At 42.6% G+C, this 21348-nt stretch overlaps 1 protein-coding gene across 1 annotated transcript in view; it reads right to left on the reverse strand.

The window, feature by feature from the left end:
- Positions 1 to 752: 752 nt before the first annotated feature.
- LOC111841564 (GREB1-like protein) overlaps positions 753 to 21348 on the reverse strand; it is a 41040-nt gene continuing 20444 nt past the window's right edge. Inside the window, exons 10-32 of the mRNA XM_072711731.1 lie at positions 20573 to 20710; positions 18406 to 18582; positions 17711 to 18019; positions 17319 to 17447; positions 16850 to 16984; positions 16034 to 16231; positions 15279 to 15459; positions 14236 to 14413; positions 13554 to 13684; positions 12693 to 13032; positions 12159 to 12274; positions 11414 to 11616; positions 10277 to 10722; positions 9215 to 9317; positions 8898 to 9074; positions 8646 to 8785; positions 8234 to 8395; positions 6556 to 6760; positions 6139 to 6304; positions 4780 to 5143; positions 3638 to 3838; positions 3088 to 3226; positions 753 to 2600 (exon numbers count right to left, since the gene is read on the reverse strand). Coding sequence (XP_072567832.1) covers positions 2437 to 2600; positions 3088 to 3226; positions 3638 to 3838; positions 4780 to 5143; positions 6139 to 6304; positions 6556 to 6760; positions 8234 to 8395; positions 8646 to 8785; positions 8898 to 9074; positions 9215 to 9317; positions 10277 to 10722; positions 11414 to 11616; positions 12159 to 12274; positions 12693 to 13032; positions 13554 to 13684; positions 14236 to 14413; positions 15279 to 15459; positions 16034 to 16231; positions 16850 to 16984; positions 17319 to 17447; positions 17711 to 18019; positions 18406 to 18582; positions 20573 to 20710 — 4502 coding nt within the window. The 3' untranslated portion in view covers positions 753 to 2436. The remainder of the gene's footprint in view (positions 2601 to 3087; positions 3227 to 3637; positions 3839 to 4779; positions 5144 to 6138; positions 6305 to 6555; positions 6761 to 8233; positions 8396 to 8645; positions 8786 to 8897; positions 9075 to 9214; positions 9318 to 10276; positions 10723 to 11413; positions 11617 to 12158; positions 12275 to 12692; positions 13033 to 13553; positions 13685 to 14235; positions 14414 to 15278; positions 15460 to 16033; positions 16232 to 16849; positions 16985 to 17318; positions 17448 to 17710; positions 18020 to 18405; positions 18583 to 20572; positions 20711 to 21348) is intronic.

Below are 21348 nucleotides of genomic sequence, written 5' to 3' on the forward strand. Positions count from 1 at the left end.
TAAGTATTTTCATACTAACTTTAAATATGCCTTTACTTTGAGAAAAGGGACAGAAAAATACATTAATGGTGAAATGTTAGGTAGATTTTACAGTACTGAGCAAAAGTCTTGGGCTATTAAAGAAAATTGTTTACATTTATTTCATGTTGTTGTAAAACTATAATAATATGTCTGTCTAAGTGTGTCAGCACAGCCAGTCAAAACCTCTCCTAACATCATCCCAGTATTTGCAATAACCGTCCACCACACCCATGTAGTTTTTTAATTAAGCTACTAGCACACCTTGTCCGGCTAATCAATAACTTATTGAGGTCGTTAACTAAGTTGATTAAATGAGCTGGTGGAGAGTTTTAATAGATTTATGAAGTGAGTGAAGTTCCCTTGAGTAGAGCTTTGGGAACCAAAGTGATGTTTTACTCCCCATACAACAGGATATCAGTGACTTTTCGGAGAAGAGAAAAAACCCTTTACTTTTTTCCATTTATTATTCTAATTTTGAATAATGTTTTTTCTTTTTTTTTAGTGCAAGCATGCACATACTGCCCAGATAAATAGCTTTAAATGTCATTTTCATCAGCGGCCTATGACTTTTACACAATACTCGTATGTTGGAAGTAGCATAATGCCTTAAAGCGCAGAAATAATCGCCAAAAAAAGCTTTATATAAAGCCTATAAATGGTAACATTTCTTTAATATATTACATATTTTTGTCTTTGACTCAAGTTTAAACTACCACAAAAATGGCACACTCTTTGGTACTTATTTAATAACATTCATGGAAAGATTGTGCAATGAACATTCCCTCTAGGGAACCATAAAATAGTTTATACTAATTTACCATCATTTTTGTCAATTTTACACAAGTAATGCATTTCTATGAGAGCCTTATACTAATCCATATCAAATTTACTCAGGACAGTAACAAGCTTAGGTTAGTTTCTGAAACTGACTCAGTCTACGGGATACTTAGACGGGATAAGTTCAAAAGAATCATTTCAATTAGTTTTGAAAATTTAACAAAAGTTCTTAGATTAGATTACATGAGGACTGAGTGAGTTTTGGTTCCCTGTACCTTAACATACGATGAGGAAGCCTGACTTCAGGTCATCGGCGGCCTCATCTCAAAAACAACAACAAACGGACTGAGTGAGTTTTGAAAATTTTCTCTCCAATTATTCCACACCGTCTGACTCTTAGGCAAAGGCACACTGCCCCAAAAATGCACATTGTTCCACAAAGCTATTACCCAGAATTAAATAAAACACAGGCTTCAGTGACAGCTTTGTTCAATATCAATAAAGTTCAAAGTAATGTATAGTAATATTGCATTTAAAAAGTACTCAGGCGATGCTTTGAGTCCATATTTAAAGAAGCACCTTGACTTCCACTAGTACAGAAGCATAAAGCTGTATTGGGAAGAGGCTCTGAGTGACGGAATCACTGCAGCCAGCTGGTGCTGAATGGGCAAAAGTATAACAGCCACGTGTGTTGCCATACCTGGTTTGTTACTTATACTTCCAGTTCCTGTCAATCCATCCATCCATCCATCCATTTTATTGTACCTGCTTGTCCTATTCAGGGTTTTTTTTTTTTTGGGGGGGGGGGGGTCCAGCGCAAGGCAGGGAACAACCCAGGATGGGGTGCCCCCACCCATCACTGGCTACATTCCTTTTAATCAGTCTTACACTAGTAACCAAAACTGTGTCTACTTCCAGTTTTTAGAGATTGTAGAACTTTATTCAACTCTTGTTCCAGTTACTTCTTTAATTGTCCGAAGTATAATATTTGTAAAATCATACATTGGACAATTACATAAGTAACGATTTTAGTGTATTGCATTCCTGAGACTAGGTGAATATTGAGACAAGCAGATCAGTGGTTATCTCCTGCAGATTTAAATCAATATAGCATTGTCAAACCATTATGAATAATTAAAAGAAATAGTGATAAAATATTATTCAATCCAGCCCCACTCCAGTGGTTCCGGTCATTCAAACTTGCTGGGTCCATTCTGCACTTTCATCAGGCTGGAGCATAAAATAACTTATGGGGTACATGAGGGTGGGTAACAGGTGGTGGGAGGTTTAAATCCCTCATGGAACAGTACTGCTATGGTCCTGAGCGCGGTATGGGCCCTTGGTTCTTTAGTAAATATCTAGCTGTATGAATATTTTATATATTAAAAAATGATTAATCAAGAATAAAAAATATATTTTTTGATCACACACACACATTCCTAGGGGTTTGGGCTATTTGTGGGACGTGGCCGTTGTGCTAAGACATGGGTCAGTGGGCTCATTGGGCCGCAAAGGCTGGAACTGTTCTGCCTCTTTGGTGATACTTTGGAAGAAGATTGTTCAGCTATCTTCTGTCTCAGCATGTAACTATGATTTGCAGTTGGGGAGTGTAAATGGGCCCTCAAACTGTTCCCTGTGTCAGATGTGGTGACCCGTCAAGAAGTAGAGAGGTTGGTCTTCATTGGCGTTGGCTGTCTGGAATTCATCTCTCAGACGAAACTGCCATTCATCCTCTAGGTCCAGCCTCACGATGGTCTGCCGTAAGGAGCTGCGGTCCCGGCAGATCACACATAGAGTAGCACCTGACCATAGACAAACAGAGAAGGATGTTTGTGTCATGTGACCACTCACATGTAAACAACAATCATATGACTTGCTAAAAGTGCTTCAAACTAACCTCAGCAGGCTGAACTGAAGCTCAAATTTCTTTGGAGCCTAAGGCTGAATAAGGGCACTTTCAGATTGCAGGAACTTTTTTCAGGAGCCGGAACTTTATTGTACAACCAGGAACTTTTGTTGTGTTCACTCTGTCTCCCATGCTTATTAAGTGTTATGGTCCCAGTTCCTGTTGTGCAGTGTGAAACCGACACAGGAAAGTGGCCAAGAGCAACAGAAGTCCCCAGTCCAGACAGGTACCAGGTTCCAGAACCTCTGTGTGAAGGCGCCTCAAGTGAAGCAAATGTCTGTTCATATTTGAACACTGTTCACTACCTGGACTGTTAACATATGAGCAGGTCGTGGTTTATACTGATATGATAGATCAACAACTAATTTGGGAAAATTTGTTACCTTTGAGGAATTTGAACTTCTTGAGAAAACTGGGCACCACAAACGAGTCACAGAGGTACAGGAGGAGCCCACTGAACACAACGGCCTTGTGGTCCAGATTGACTGAGTGCGGCCTGGAGCTGAGGTAGCATACTGCAATCTGAGGAATAATGAACAAACAAGTAAGAAGATAAGACACTCTTTGACACTCTTTGACACTGATGAACATCCCATTTGGAAAAGTGGCAACACCCAAGCGAGTGATACTGAAAAACATGACACTTATTAGGATTTCCAAATGTAATTCAGTTAAATACACAAATGAAAATAGAAATTTAGCAGAGATTTTAACCCAAAATGACGTACTATTGAAAAACCACGGTCTGCCAGTGCCTAGAGCAATTGGGGTTAAGGGCCCAACAGTGAAATCAATCTGCCGATCCTGGGATGTGAACCTGTGACATTCTGATCACAAACACAGTGTCCTAAACCACACACCCCCCTCATTAAAGGTAACAGAATACTCTAGAAGGAGGACATTTCTCATCTTCTGGGATGCTAAGCACATTACCTCTGGGCCAATGTTAAGGTAGCTGTCGACAGACAGCAGAGGGTTGGTGCCATTGCTCACGGCTTTGGGGAACAGTTTGCTGCCGTTGTGCTGCAAGAAGGTCTCCAGTAGGACCTGGGCTGGAGCGGCCAGCAGCATGTGCTCGCTGTCTGGGGCACACACATACTGCGAGGGGCTGATGGGATTGGGGCCTTCTGGTACCTGTCAGGGAACACAAGCTACTGGTGACACACGCTGGAGCATGTGGGAGATTCCAGTACTAGTCTATATACACATAAAATACACACAGCAGCAGGATCACTGGACAACATGTTACATAAACACGGTCCTTATTTAGCAGATAATAAAACAGCATGTTTTGCTAACTAGATAGCTAGCTATGATCTTCTGACTCTACTCGCTAGCTATTTATTAAGTTTTTGAAACATCTGAGGTGGGACAGGAGCCCCAGAGTGACGTTCTGAGTGGGGCCAGGAAACAACAAACCCAGCCCTGTATGTACATAACAAGAACAAGAAGTATTACTAAGCCTACAATGGTATATACAGTATTACAATGCTATATACAGTAATAGAATGGTATATACAGTACTGTGCGGAAGTCTTAGGCAGCCAAAGAAAATGATGTTTAAATGATCTTTATGTTGGTGTAAAACTATGCTATTATTACTGTCAAAGTGTGTCAGCTTAGCCATTTGAAAACCTCTGCTAGAATCACCCCATGATTTCCAGCAACCATACAATACACCTATGGATTTTTTGACTCGACCAGTAGCAGAGCTAATCAATATCTCACTGACTCTTTTTTAACTACTTAAATAAATCAATTAAGCAAGCTGGTGGTGAAATTTAACAAATACATGGAATGGCTGGGGTGCCCATGAGGAGAGGTTTGGGAACTGAAGCGATGTTCATCTCGCCATCCAACTGGATAACAGAAGAAATTTGTACTATTTTTTATTGTGTTGCTCTAAATTTGCATATGTTCTATTGTTAATTTGTGTGTTTTCTGAGCAAATGTGCACTTACTACCCAGATAAACAGCTTTAAACATTTCTTTTGACTGTCTAAGACTTTTGCACAGTATTGTACTTCTGATGCGTATCACTATGATGCATGTTGACTGATTCTGTGGCTGTTTACCAGTAGCTTAGGTTTGATAACAACGTCCTTGCGCCCCCCGGTGGTCATGTGTTTCTTCATGAAGCTGAAGTGGTTGAAACGGCAGATAAGCAGCCCGCTGCCGTTGGCGCGCAGGTTAAAGTCCACTTCCTCGTGGCTGTAGCGGTTCAGGTCATATTGGACGTTCTGGGTCAGGTCCACGTTAAGCATGACGAAGTCGTGGACGTGGCAGCGAGAGAAGGGCGCGGCGGGGGGGGGCATGCCACTACTCCACTTGCGAATGCCACACAGGGCATACAGGCCTATGTTGGGCGTGGCCTCCACGTGCTGTAGAACGGTTTTCAGTGAGACGTTCTCGAAGCTATGGGGCACGTCTGTCGTATTACTGTGAAGAGTGAAAAGGATTAGAATATGACTCTTACGGACTTCGTCCCCCAACGGCAATCAGCACAAAATTAAGTTTGAATACAAGCTATCAATTGTGGAAGAGAAAAAGTAAAACTGATGACCTGGAGTTATGCATCAAAAAATCAAGGAACACATTCAATTATACACATTTTGAGGTCAAATCTATCTAATTTAATAATAGTCAACAAAATTCTTTTGTCTAATGTTATGGATTTCTGAAACAATTACAATTATTTTACAGGAACCTGCGATTAAATTAGATTTAATTATTACTGATTCTTCTCTGAAGACACAGGGCCTTGTTTTTTAAAGTGGAATGAAATGGGGTTCGAGAATGATGTATTTTATTTTATTTCCAGATAACCAGCTGGTTAACACCCATCCTACTGGATCAGGTCTGGGCTGTTATTCACCAAGTCAGCAGAGGCCATTCTTAAATAACTATTTTCACGTCCTATGAAAAGTGCCAAAGGAGACTTGTTCTTATTTGTAGAAGCTCATTTTTGTGTGCCACTATGGAAATAGCAGTTGTATTTGTGATTTTTTTATACCACAACGTACCATAACATAAAGGCTTACCATATTTTTTCTTCCATTTTAATGATCTCACAGGTCAATAAAAATAGCCCTGTCTACACTAGGTGATGGAGTAATTCATTTAAGTCAGCTTTCATTCACGGCTTGCACCATCTTTTAGTACAATGTGGCTGTTGTACGTGTGTTGTGGTAGCGCCCTCTGGGGGCAGATTAATGCATGGGATATTCTTGGCTACAGCTTAGGGTGCTGGCAAAATCAGGGCCCTCAGACGGCGAAACAAGGGCCCTGTCCTGTCTTGTGAAAAATGGAATGGTTAAATGTAATAAATCTAGCCGATCAATCCCCCCCCCCCCCCCCCCCCACCTCCTGACCGGCAACCTGCCCCCGGCTACCCCCAATCTGCACTCCTCAGTATAGCAGGCAAACTGCAGTACCCGTTAAGATCCTGTGGGGGGTGGGAGTTCCACAGCACGCAGGAATCATCCATCATGACTATGAAGGGCCAGATGTCCTGCCTGTTTACTCCTTGCTCCTCCATCCGATTGCGCTCCAGCTCAAGGTTATGGTACGACAGCTCTTTGATCATAAAACGGGCCGCCCCTGTGACAGGAGGAACACAAACCCATTTTACGGTAGAGTTAGGAGCATCCTTCCGGAACTTATCTCTCCTTTATCTCTCCCTCTGAGGAAATGTCACCATTTAGCACGTCATTATTATGCTCTGACAGAGACAATTCAGTTCGATTATTCACAGGAGCTCTACCGACAATATGAACCTAAATGCCTCGATGATGCTATTTTTTCGCCATCAGTTAAAGAAAAGATGAAGTTTGTTTTCTCTTTGCACTGACCCACTCCAGCGCTGTTGAACATAGCAGGCAACACCAGCAGAATATGGTTGGGCCAGTACTTCCTGTAGACAGACATCTCACAATCCTTTACCACCAGGATGTGTAGGTGGGCTGCGCCTTCCATGGCGTGGTAGATGTTGAGTAGGCCGTGCTCATGACGCCCAGTGGTGGGGGTGAAGATCGGGCTCTTTACCATGTTGGGGTCCTGGTTCAAACAAAGGCATCAGTCTCTCTGTGAGATGACTTTGCATAAGGCAGTAATAACTCAAATAAATCATGCTTAAAAGCTCACTATAAAACGTAATGGAAATAAATCATGTGGAAAAAGGAACAACAACTATCTTACCTAAATTAATTCCAAGAAAGAAAAGCCGTGGTAACAAATTAACTTTTAAATTCACATCATACAAATGACGAAATCAGAACAGCATTCATATTCCAAATACTTATCCTGATCACTGTTGCATAAAAAGCAGTATTCTTCTTTTCTTTATTGGTACAATGGGTATGTTTCCTAGTCCATTCAAAGTCTTCAGCATCCTTATGGGCATGAACGTGAACCCTTCCACGTATTTTCTGGATCCTCTAACCAAGAAACATCAGTGCATGCATCTGATATCTAATATATCAGCAATGGAGGTCGTTCTCCTCTATTCTCTGTTCACAGTATCATGTGGAGTGGATTGAGCCATCACCTGGTGTATTAGTAATAACCTCATACTCAACATGGCCTTTCTAAAAGATCATTGTTGATTTGAAGATTACACTGAACTTCAAAGATCCCATTAACACAAAACGCATATGTAGGAAAGGACAAGGAGACCACATTTAAGGAGGATCAGAGACCAAAAACATCTCTAATGAGGATCCATATATATCCATGATCAAAAGCATCTTAAGCTCCTCTTTTATAGTCTAATATAGAGGCAAGTACAACAAGAATAGCTTGAGACTTGAGTGCATTATTTCCAGTTCCTCTAAGATTACAGGCGCTGAGCTCTGCTCCCTCAACTCCAGCTACATCCAAAAAACCAAACAGGTCAACAAGAATGTCTCAGATTCCTCACAACCTTCTGCAGCTGCTTCCAGGCAGCAGATGGCTGTTATCAGGACACTGAACAGCCAAGGTGTTGCTGAAACTCAGGTCCTGTCTTTGGACAATGTAGCCTCACTGCAGCTCAAACGGGTCTTTTGTTACACGCAGTAGTACACACTCCTGCACTATAATCCCTGCTCATTCATATTTCTGTCCACTCCACACTCTCACATATTTATCTGCTTATTCATTTCTTTGCAAATGCCAACATGTATATTCATATTTATGTATATATGCATTCCTGTCTCTTTACACCTAAATATTCAGATCCCTCCCAGAATTGTAACAATTTTAGCATAATTGCAGAATTGCAATAAAATTTACAGCAAGCTGGTTGTATGGTAATAGTTTCTATTCTATTCTATTCTGTTTTGTTCTATTCTTACATTGCCTGTGATAGCCTGTGAAGCTGTACTAGATAAGTATTAGTAGTATTATTCCATAATAATAGTAGTTTTATTGTTGTTGTTACTACCACTACACTGCGATTCTCAGTATCTCTGGATACAAAGAACACAGTGAAGCTGTCTCCAGCCACCGACTGTGCAGGCTCCCCGCCCCAGTACTAGAAGCAGAACTCACCTTGTCTGACATAAGAGGCAGCCTCATGCTTTGCAGGTGTTTGCCCTGCTGGCTGAAGAAGAAGTACTTTTCCTTTGCCTTGGGGATGATGAAGTGCAGCTGGACCTCCTCACCCAGCATGGAGCAGCAGAATGTGAAGGTGTGCAGGGTATCATCTGGGTACTAATTCACACAGAAACACATACAATGTCCCAGTCACACCGTGAGTGATATTTAAGGCAAAAGGGTGCTGATCGTGCCGCTAGATTTCTTATAATGAGTGTCAGTTCATTTGTTCTGCCTCGTTAAACCGTCCTCAATTTTTAAAATGTTATCTGTTGTTTTTATGCATTCTGCCTGAAGGACATGACAGGCATTTAAATTCATTACACTGTATTCAAGTAACTATGAACATTTATACAGGGAAACTCACCGGAACAATGGCTCCACGCTCACTGTACTGGTGACACTGTTCACAGTGGTGAAAGGCATTCTGGGATGCAAAACTGGTCAGCATGACTGATATAGTCTCACGCCTCACAGATGCTTCTGGGCTGATAGCGAATTTCTGTCCTGTACAGAGACACATGCATATATAAATAAATGCATTTTCTATCATGTACGCTTTCAAATACTGTGGAATCATTTACTTATGTCTGGTTACAGAAGGCCATCTCTGACTTACGTTTCTGTGTACCGTCATGGTTTCCTGGTTGAGAGCCCTTGGACACTTTTCCATACAGAGGACTGGCCATACGGAACATGGGATCTCGTGGAGATAAGTCAAATGGTAGACTCTGGATAACATTTACATCTGGCCACTTCTCATAGATGTTCTGTGCAACTTCCGAGTCTTGAAGTTCTATAAGACAATTACACGTGGTTATCAGACAACCTTCTGGTTATCAGAGTGTCATTAGAGAAGCTTAATTTCATCTGGCCATACAGCCATTGTTATGATGGGTGAGTTGGTACGCATGTATGAGGGTTGCTTTCACAAACCTGACTCTAGCTCTGGCTCATCATAGACATCCACCTCCAGCAGACGAATCAGCATGTGGGACAGAATGCGGAGGAACTGCAGGTAGGCACCTGTTTTCCCCACCTGGAACATCACCATTACATCACTGCATGCAGCTGTTAAGCTAATCTATCATTAGAACCAGCCTGACACGTCACACTGCCCCCTTATGGAAGGAGGCTGTAATGAGACACCCTTGTGATGTAATGAGACACCGTCTATATGAGTACTTTCACATTTAAAGTACGGCATTTACAAATAATGCTGTTTTTGTTTCACAACTCTTATATTGCCAGAAATACAGAAATTGCCCTAACTGCTTCATGTTGGTGCACAAGATTCCACTAAACTATAAGAAATTAATTTGTTCTACTATCTCTAAGTAAAATATTAAAAAGTATTTGGACACTTTAAGCCGTATAGCAACACAGATTAAAACACGTACACAGAGAATAAAGCATATACATAACAAGAAAGAAACACACATTCTGTGACTTAAATCCCCCTAAAAATATCCAAGGGTCATGACATGAGCCCTAATAATAACATCACTTTAATGAAAAAAACGTTTAAGCAGGGATTGATATACCTGGTACGCAAATTTGCATTCACCTTTAAAAACGATACATGCAGCAATCGATTGTTGTAACAGCGTAAATGCATATCTACTGTATTTAATGTGCATCTGAGCCGATATCACAAGAAATTATCTAGCAATTTAACCTTTATACCGCAAATCAAGTACGAATTAGTATATTCACATAAAATAGATATGCATTCACGCTGTCGATTGCGGCACGTATCGCTTTTAAAGGTGAATGTGTACTTGCGTTCCAGGTATGTCAATCCCTGCATAAAACGCAGAAATGGCATATAACACAGGACATAAGTTCATGTCCATTCATTATTGTACATAATGTATGAATAATTGTAATGTTTTAAAATTCTTAAATTCTGCTCTGAAAAAAATGGTCACATAAAAAATAGGCAAAGCAATAAAGCATGTGCTGCATGTTTTACACAGTAGGGGGAGCCCTTCATACCTGTGGGGGCCCGGTTAGCAGCAGGCTCCGGGGGTGGCGATGTTCCTGAGCCTTCTGGCCCGATTGGCTGCTGTAATCGCTAAGGTTCTGAGGGGGACTAGCACGCAACCGGAAGCTTACGGACCGCTCGGTCCCCTGGAGGTTCTGGCGGAAGGGAAGATGGGTGGGACTGTTCCAGGTCCCGTCAGCAGGGGGCAGGAGCCCCGATGTCCCGGCGAGGAGGTTGTAGGCAGCACAGGGCAGGATGAGAGTGCAGGGAACTGGACCCAGTGAGGCGAGGGAGGTGCGGCTCGGCTGGGACCACTGGGAGCAGGAGGACTGGGGGGCAAGGGCGTGCCCAGCCAAGCGGGAATCGCACTCATGCTTATCCCTCTGGGCTGAGCCCCCTCCCATGACAATGGAGTCAGGGAGCCCAGAGGAGCTCACTCCATTGTCCGTGGTGGAGCCTATGAAAAGGACGGGATGAAAAATTATTCCTGGGGCCACCATGTGACTCAGTGAGTTAGGACGCTGTGCCAGTGATCAGATCAAGTCATAGGGTAGGCAGAGTGATTTCACCTCCAGCCCCCATTGTTTCCAGAGACTGGCTTTGAGCATGTAAACGGTATTCACTTGGTTTACTGTGAAACAGTGTGGTGCTGATTGTGTCTAAATGAAATATCTTGTGAAACAGAGTACCAGTGAGTCAGAGGAAATATACAAAGACTCTGCAGAAGAATAACGGCTGGTATGTGGCTCAGCAGCTTGAGGTGCAGTACCAGTGATTGGAACATCACTGGTTCCGATCCTGGTGTTAGCTGGCTGATTTCACAGTTGGGCCCTCAAGTGCTGCCCTTAACTCCAGTTGCTCTAGGAACTGTCTGACCCCAGTCTCTAAATTGTATGCCGCTTTGGGAAAAAATGTCTAACAAATATGTAAGTGTAATAACGGCTCTGCAGCCATCCAGAGCCTCACAGCGAGTCGGCCATAGAGTGACTGATGTATGTGTGATGTTTGGGTGCATCTGGGAGCTCAGCAAGCGCTCTGCCCATGAACTTTATTCAGGCTCCATGACTCATTAGCTGATTCAGTGGTTCAGCTGTACAAGGTCCAGGTTTCTGACACAGTGGGTGTTTGGTGCCAGATTCTGCACTCACTGGAGTTTCTTGTCACAGAGCTGCTGTTACTTGGTGGCCTCTCTAGCTCCATCTGTAGGTCATTGTCCAGCATGACCTCCCTGAGTGGCCCCACTGTGACTCCTGGGGACACGTAGGAGCAGGCAAGGCCCACCTCCCGCTCTAACGCCGAGTGAGTCAGGCAGCTTGAGTCGATTAGCCGCAGGTCGCAGTACTTTAGAGAGCTGCAAAAACACAAATGCACATGTATTGTTACTTAACTTTCTAAGGCGGGGGGAATTCTAGGATTTTTTTTAAGATGTGGGGTATGGGAGGGGTAAATCCTATCATTTGCCAATGGTATATTTTGAATTGGTGAGTGACAGAGAAGGGGGCCAATCAGCTTTCAGCTGGGGTCAGTGCTCCGGTGGCATCATATGATTATCTTGCATACGTTATTACTACAATGCCCTGGATTTATACAACACTTTGGATAATCATCCTCTTGCTTATTTGTTTCAGTGTTTATGCTATTCATTCACTATTAGATCAAGCCTGATTAATTAAGAAACTGGTTAGATTAACAATGAGGATACCCAATCTTTCAAAGGCACTTAAATGAGAGTTTTTTTTCTGTGCGTTTCTGCTGTGTGTTGGAAAATCACCAAACAGGCTAAGAGGCATCAGTCCTGTTAACATTTCACTTATCACTGAATGTAACCTTGGTGCTCTGCAGCACCCCCGAAGTGGCGATATCAGCACCTAGATCATAGAAGCTCCATGTTACCTTGGGAATGTCTCTCCCAGGGGGTCTTTCCCGGCGTGGATGAGGATGCAGGGTAGCCCTTGCAGGTCCTCGTATGTGTGCGGGACCCAGTCCTCATTCTCACAGCCCCGCCAAGCCTGGGTCACAGCACGACAAATCCCCGTCAGCACTACCACACCACCCATAAACCCCGTTCTTACCCATCCCGAGTTACCTGTCATTTGTGCAACTTAATAAGGGAAATACGTACTTGGACTTCAATGACTGTGAATTTTTCAACATTATTGCTACTACCAACTCATGTAAGAGGACACTGAGGTCAAGTCTTCAGCATTTTTCAGCAACTCTAATAACCATGATCCATTACAGGGCACACCTAGGAAAGGCTAACACTTCTGACCTCTGAATTAAAAAAATCCTGGCTACGACCCTGCATCAGCTCCTCCAGTTGCTCCAGGAACTGGCTGATCTGGTTCTCTGGTTCGCTTTGGACTAAAAAGTCTGCTGCACAAACGTTAATATGCACTGGGGGTGCAGATTCTCTCTAAAACTCACTTTCAGACGGGACAGGAAATGAGGCGCGACACAAAGCTCAGCGTCAGGGCTTCCCAGCAACACCTCGAAGCGAAGCTGCAGGCCCAGCTTGTCTCGCGCCTCCTCCAGCCGCTCGCGCGCTCGCACGGCCAGCTGCGGGGAGGGCACGCGGATCAGCACCATGTGCCCGTGCCCACCCTCACTGCGGCCCGGGGTGTCGATGAGGTCATCCATGATGCCCAGCGTCTCCGGGGTCACGCGGTCCCGCAGAGAGCTGACAGCCACCAGCGACACCATGGCGTCGACGTACTGCTGGATCAGCAGGTAGCTGCGGACGACCATGCTGTGCAGACGCGGGTGACTGGGAGAGAGCATGGTCGGTGTTAAGAGGCTTTCTTATAATTCAGTTCAAATAAATTGGGAGAGATCCATGATATGATGATATCCATTCTAAGATATCCATAATATAATGATACCCTGTAACAATGTATTTTGTAATAACTTGACAGAATGTGGCAAACTGAATGATGATAATGATAATGATGATGATGATTATGATGATAATAATAGGGTAATTTTGCAATATAAAATTATAATGTAGTCAACAGATTTCTAACATTTTATAGGAGTTATTACATAATGCAGTGTTATTACATAATGTGTTGTTACACGGGGTGTGACAATGCATTGCGTAATAACATTGCATTATGTGATGAAAATTTGTTACATTTTATCAAGTTACATAATATGGCGTTATAACATAATGCGCTGAAACATACCCATTTTAAGATATCCATGATATAATTACACCCAGACTATTTTATCTTATCAACTCTGAATTACTGGACAACGAGGCATATTACTACAAGAAAGACCACACACTTCTCCAGAAGGGTGCTAGCCATCTTCTCAAAGGCCTCGTCACAGCGGAGGATGGGACAGGCCACGCCCCATCCCAAAGAGCACCTGTAGCTGTTCAGACCAAAGTAGACTTGGTCTTCTTGAGGAGACCCCTAGTGGAACAACATAGTTAGTTGTCTATTCATTCATCCATTCTTTATACCCTCTTGTCCATTACAGTGTCATAGGGGTCTGGGGCCTATCCAGGAAGCTATGGGCACAAGGCGGGGGGGTAACCCAGGATGAGGTGCCAACCCATCGCAGCACCAAACTTGGTTGTGCTTTTTTAATTGACAAACTTAAGAGAATCAATAACAAATATAAAGAAATGAAGAGCATCAATGTACTAAGGAGCAATAAGGAATGAAGAGTATCAATGTAATAACAAACACAAAGGATTGAAGCAGTATCACTGCAATAAGTGACTAACATAACTGGTAAAGAGTACCAATGCCAAGCCGCTAAGCTGGCTTTCACCTACATAACTGCCTGTGTATGTCGTGGACAGCAATTTGGTGTAAGCAAAAAAATAATTTCCCCACAGGGATAAATAAAAGTGCCATTATTATTATTATTATTATTATTATTATTATTATTATTATTATTAAACATAAGAAAATGAAGATTGTCAATGCAATACGATAAGAGAGAATGGACAACTCACTATGTCTACAGAGGACCAGGAGACCTCATTGTCCAGAATGACATGGGGCTGCAGTGCATCAGGGAAACAGCTGACCTGCAGCACTAGCAGATTGACTGAACTCAGAACCTCTGAACAGTTGATGATTTGATCAGCTAGGCCCTGCAGTTCACCTTGGCATCCCGACCCTGTATGGACACTGAAAGGAGGTGGAAAAACAGGACACAAGCTTCAATCTATGATACAAAGTGATTGATGAAGACTGTAGGGAAGTAGGGAAGGACTCCGTACTCAAAATCACGACGATAGTACACAACAATTACAAGAAGAAGAGCATTTGTTAGATTTTTGTTCTCTTAAACTCCCAACCAATCAAGAACACCAAACATCTGGTACAGGTGTCCTGGGAACTGGGAGGAAGCAAAACTATGGACAGTCTGGGTCTCCCTGAGGACTGTGTTGTGGAGCACTTTGTTAGATCACATTTTTCCCTGCTTTGCTGAGAGCATTCTTGTTATTCTGCTGTTATTTCAGGAAGAATAAATACATGCACTGAAAGACTGAAGCCTGCTGAACTGCAAAGGACCCAAACCCTTAATCACTATGAATCTAGTAACATATAATGGATGCACTTCCTTAGAAATGTCCTTTTTTGATCTTTACTGGCTTTGCACCCCTCCAGTGCGTCAGACGAGCCATTTTAGACTGCTTGTCATTATTCTTCTACTGATATAATAGCAAATGCACAAGATCACAGATAACTAAGCAACGTCCGTCCATCCATCCATCCATGCATCCATCCATCCATCCATTTTCTATAACCACTTGTCCTATTCAGAGTCATGGGGAGCCTGAACACTATCCCAGAGGCTACAGGCACAAGACAGGAAACAACACAGGGCATTGAGCCAACCCTTTGTAGTACTAAGCAATGTTTCACATCAATCTCTGCAACTCCTAGTGTCCTTTTATGTCACCGACCATTTCACAGTGGATTTTTAAGTAGCTTGGATAATGACAGTACGTGATTGTTAATGAGATATCTGGTGAAAGTGAATACTTACTTAGTCAAGTCCACATCTGCATCGTCATGGATGAGAACAAAAAGTATGTTGGGATTTTCTTTCACCTTCCTCATGAAGGACTCAATCTTTTCATGTGCATCATTATCCAAACGGACAATGTACTTATCCAGTATCTGATGGTCAGAAAAGGATTCCTCTATGCCAAGATCAAGCAGGACACCTAAAAAATAACAAGTTATATTAATCATGGTCATGAAACCTTTTTCATTTACTGATTTGGAGATGTCCATCTGGTCATTTTCCAGCCGCTTTTCCTGAACAGAGTCATACGGGGGAGACATACAGCTTATTTTTATTAACATAAAACATAAGTGGAGGGTGGCTGAGTGTGCAGCACTGCTGATTCACACATCCTGGGTTGGGGGTTTAAAGCTCTTCCCTGCTCTGTGTCTGCTGAGCATGTTCTGCCTCTATTGTGCCACTTTTCTGCAGGTACTCTTCTACAGTCCCAAGGTGTTCATTTAGCAAATGCTTCTATCCACAGCCACATGTAAGGGTCTGTCGTTCCCTGGAGCAATTGAGGTTAAGGGCCCAACAATAAAATCACTCTGCTGATGCTGGGACTTTCCGATCATAAGCCCAGAGCTCTAACTCAGCCAGCTACACGTTGGCTTCTAGGCTAACTGCCGTCACCTATTGCATGTGTGCCCTGTGATAGACTAGCATGGTTTCTGTGATAGCTTCCAGGCCTCATCTGCAACACTCTTCTCACTCTCGAGTGAAGACCGTCCCACCTGATCGTCTGATTCGGCGTGCAGTTTGGTGCGCCAGCACTTTGGATGGAGGGAGCAGAACGAGGAAGTCCACCTGAGAGAAGCGGCCCAGGTCCAGACTCTGGCTTCCGGAATCAGCGATGGAGCAGACCAGCGAGAGCAGGCGACGGGCAACATCCAGTTGGACCGGGTACATCCGGAATGCCTTACTTTCCAGGCCTGGCAATGCATCATGGGAAATACACCAACATGTAGCTTTATTAGTCCTCAAAATAAATACATAAAATATAAATCCATCCACCCTCTGCAACCAATTTCAGGGTCACAGGGGGTTCAGGGCCTATGGGCGCAGAGCAGGGAAACCCATCGTAGAGCACACCCACACCAACACACAATCTGGCAACCCCAATTACCCTCAGCATCTTTTTGGTCTATGAGGGGGGGGGAACCAGAGTATCCAGAGGAAATTTCATAACGACACAGGGAGATCATGCAAACGCCACACACAGAACGCTGCTGGAGACTCAAACCCAGCCCCAGCAGTGTGAGGCAACAGTGCTAACCAAGGCACCCCCCCCCCCTAAAACATAAATCATATTTCAGAAATTGTACAAATAGCTGAGGTTTTACTTCATTTAAAAATTGCTATAGCTTGCTCAATATTTAAATTTTACATATACTGCAGTTTGACACTAATCTTACATTTTTATATTGCTTAATTTCTTGCCAAATGCATTACAGTAGGTATAATAAATTATGAAATTAAGCCGCGGACCTCACACGTAGAAAACATGGCAGATAAGAACAGAAATAACCCTGAGGAAGCATGGCTCTCACCTGGATGGGGGGCGGGCATCACTGTGGCCGCCTGATGGGAATGAACTCCATCCTGAATGTCCCCTTGGAATGGCTGGGTCACCTGGTCCCCCCATCTACTCTGAAATGTTGCAAGCTGCCTGTCCAGCTGGCCTTCTGCAATGAAAGCATACACTAGCCAATGCCACTCACATCTAGGTTGTATCTAGATACACTGTCAATTACCATACCTAGCTTTCCTCCTAGAATATTTTTATGTTTTTATTCAAGGTTTTTTTTTTTTGTCAAACAATCCCCTCAGCACTTGGAGCTTAAGGACCCCATAGTAATGTAACTCTGTCTGTCCCAGGATTCAAACCAACCACCTTCAGATCACAGGGATGGCATCCTAACTCGAGCCATACACCCCCCTTTACATCGTAGATCACTCTGATGCACATTTGACTATGTAAGAAAAGATCATGGTAAAGTAATGTATATTCTGCTTTACCTAAAGAGGTTGTTTGGAAATGTGAGGCCAGAATACCGATCCTTCCCGTGATGAGCTCGTAACTGATCTGTTTCAGAAACTCATTTGCAGACAACATGCCCTCTGCCAGGGCTCTGGATTGGTGTTTACCTGAAAAGAACACGTCCTTATAATCAACAATTATTTATGTATCTCTTCTACACATACATTATTACTCTAAAATTTATATTATGATACATTAAATTAATGATTTGGACTTGGTTTCCCAAACCAGCATAAAAAAAGGTAGAAAAGAATGTTAAGGTTTTACTTGTTAGCAAAATACGGTGGACAGCTATAAAATGTGTGTGTTTCTTTTTTAAAATGCTTCAACTGCTTAAAGCCATGACATGCTGTAGAGAGGCATAACTGACCCAGGACCAAGACACAGAATTCATTTCCACGGATTCTGGAGGAACAGATGATCATCACGTAGTCAGGAAGTCGCTGGTGACGTGAGCCCTGACACGCGGAGTGCAGGAATTCGGATATGCCTTCCCCAAGAGAATTGTGGGTGACCAGGATCTGAACGGAGTCTCGAGAGACGCTGGCGGCCAGGCAGGCCAGCCACGAGAGCTGGGTGGACGTAATAACATCTGGGCCATTGTCCCCAGAGAGTCTGTTAAGCATGGCCTTCAGAGTAATCTGCTCAAATTCCTCACGTAGAGGGATTTGGTCAGGACCTACAAAGAAGAAACCAAAGATGAGAACATGTATTGTGAACCTACTGTTGACAGTCCATTTTACTTGGCCAGTGTTATTAAATTATCTAAATACATGATGTCACATGAAGGACAATTGAAAGTGAAATACATGCATTGCCATATACTGTATGAGATACATTCCATAATTTCCCCATGCATTAAAAAGACAATTAGATTAAAAGTACTGCTGTAAACATACTTGACTGCAGTGTTCCCATATCATTTATCAAATTTCCATAAGTGGTGTTGACTGACGACAAAAACAGGCTCTACCTGTTTCCCTGCTGCAAGATTTATATTTACATGGAAACCAAATCACACAGAGAAGATGCCACTCCAGCTGAGGAGGATTTCCGGAGTCTTACTTAGCCGTACGAGGTACTGCAGTGTCAACAAGATCATGGCTTCCACGCTGAGCGATGGTCTGCTTGGGGTGCCCAGTATCTCCCTGCCCAGTCGGCTGCCCTTACAGATGCTAAGCAGCAGGGGGCTCACCACGATGTCCTCTACATTGCCGCAGAAGTAAGGTAAAGTGCCATGTCCTGAAACCAGAGGTCTGTATGTCATTGCAGTGATATAGCCGGGTGTGGGGCACATTCCCTTTGCACAGACCTTGATTCCTGACACAGTCGCATTGCTTCTATTACCCAATAAAGTCATTCTATTCTTGTTTTTATCCCCATAGTGCAAGGGCTGTTTTTTGTTTGTTTTGTTTTGTTTCACTGATCTCGACATATTTTGTTAAACCCATATTAGAGAGCAATTATTTGTAGTGTAGGCGGAGCTTAGCGGCTGGTGATGTCATAAGGGGCAGGGGTTATATGGAATTCCTTCGTGAGCTAGTTCACCAACCCTCCCTTCATCCCTAACACCCCCTTATCGCGAACGTTAGGTGCAAATTGTTTTAATAGTTTTAAGGTGGGTCACGCTTCGCCCTTCATCGTGAAGGAACACCATATAAGCCCTGCCCCCTTTTGACATCACCACCACTAAGCTCCGCCTATACTACCAATAATTACTCTCTCATATCCATTCAAATCCCCCAACAAATTGTTTCCTCACTATCAGGAGCAAGTATGACAGGAGAATTTAATTATAAAAAATGTATCCCCTGGGATGAATAAAGTATCTAATTTTATCTCATCATATATTTATCTTCAAGTAATTACTACACAAACCACATAAATGTAATAACCCATACCAAATAATGCTTCTGAATTATGGGGCGCCAAGTGTCAAGCGCTCATTTTCGTGTACAAAATACATTGTGCCACAAAAAGCATTATTTAAAGACGAAATCAAATAATGCCTTGCTCCTTTCTGTCAACAAAAGCAAAATTACTTCACTTTTTTGTGTGCACAGAAATCAAAAGGAATGTTGCAATTTGTGCACAGAATTGATATCAGCACTTTGCATTTCATGGACAGAAGAAAGTAATTTTGTGGTTGGAATGTATTTCGTGAATGAAAGAAAGTAATTTTGTGCACATTTTGTGAATGCCTTTGGTCTTTGGCTGAGTCAGGAGAGGTATGCAGAGTGTGTGCGCCCGTGGGGGGAGGGGCTAGAACCTTTCAATCACCAGAAGGTGGGGCACCAGCTTTGATTTTACAGACACATGTAATTACGTTAAACTTGCATTTAAATGTAATAAAAATACAAATAATTCCTGGGCCCATAGTTCTACTTTAGTATGCACCCATTAGTGTCACTATTTTTCCATTACATTTTTTATATTTTTAGCTAAGCCAATTAAAGCTCTCACAGCTGATTCTCTCCAATGGTCGTCTATGTTACCATGCCGTTTTCCCCTGAATAACACTGTCCGCGATAGTTCAGATCTGACACACTGGGTAGCCTACTTGTAATATGCAACAATAAAATGATGAATATGAATGGATTAACATAATGAGTCACAGACTGTCTGCAGATCCTCATAGAATCGCTGGTGTTGCGAACTGTTGATGGAGGTACAGTTACTGGACCCGGTCCGCAGTTTTCAGGGGAACAGCCAGGACAGGACAGTCACCAGTCAGCTGCCTTGTTATTGCTCTTGTTATGGTTCTAATTAGTTAGTCGAGTAACTGTAGCTGCATCAGTAGTTCATGACACCAGTGATTCTACGAGGAAGAAAGTGAAGTCTTTTTGATTTTCGTGGAAGGCAGCAAGGCATTACTTGATTTCATCATTAAATAATGCTTTTTGTGGCACAGAATGTATTTTGTACATGAAAATGAGCATTTGACACTTGGCACCTCATACTGAATATGCTATGGCCTTTATCATTTGATAATCATGTGAGTATTAGATGTTCTACATTATAAAATCCCTCATATTTCTGACAATAAAACTGTTCAATAAGACTCTAAAATCGTTCAGTGATCAAGTAACATCATAGCATTGTGATGAGTATTTTTTAGATATAGGTAAGTGTATATCAGCGAGTTTTAACCATAAGCAAGTAGTTAATCATGATAGGATTATGATTTTTTAGGCCCTGAATTCAGAGTGTAAAGTGTCGTTTCAGGTTATACCTGTAAGTATAACAGGTCGGACTCCCATGTTGTTCAGCAAGTTGTCAGGGACAATAACCGTCTCCTCCAAGGGAACGGGCTGGGGCTTCAGGACCCGTGGAAAGTGGCTCCGCAGTGTGAGGCTTGCAGATGAAGCAACTTTGGAGCCACAAACAGAAAATACATCTGAGTTAGGCATGCTCCAATGTGATGGCTTCATGTGTTAACTCACTGATGTCTCGATAGCCCAATGACGTCTTCATTTGATAACCCAATGACATCTTTATGTGATAATCCAATGATGACTTCATGTTATAACCCAATGATTTTTTCTGTGATACCCCAATGACATCTTCATGTGTTCATGATGCTAAATGCTCAATTGTCTTCTTTCCATTTCCCCCTGTATCATGGAACCATTTGGTTTTTAAGTAGTAATATTGCATTGGCACACATGCTTGCCAAGTGCCTTGGGGCAACTGTGTTGTGAAAGGTGCCTTATAAAAATAAATGAATTGAATATGCAACAATAACTGGTATACCCCAACAAGAGCTCAAATGATTACATTACCAAAGAGTGCAAACAGTTTGTTACAATAGAAACATATGAACCATAAAGTGGAACTCTAAAAGTTTTACTTTTTCTATACACCAATAGCAGCTTCATAAACTAAATGTTGTATTAAGCACAAAATATTACTTTGTGTACTGAAAGCATCACTCTATATATATATAAACATTACTAATAGCCAGTTATTATAGGTGCCATTATGGGACAGGTAAGGAGGCCCTCTTCA

Source organism: Paramormyrops kingsleyae, chromosome 1, assembly GCF_048594095.1.
Source record: "Paramormyrops kingsleyae isolate MSU_618 chromosome 1, PKINGS_0.4, whole genome shotgun sequence".
NCBI classification, from domain to species: domain Eukaryota; kingdom Metazoa; phylum Chordata; class Actinopteri; order Osteoglossiformes; family Mormyridae; genus Paramormyrops; species Paramormyrops kingsleyae.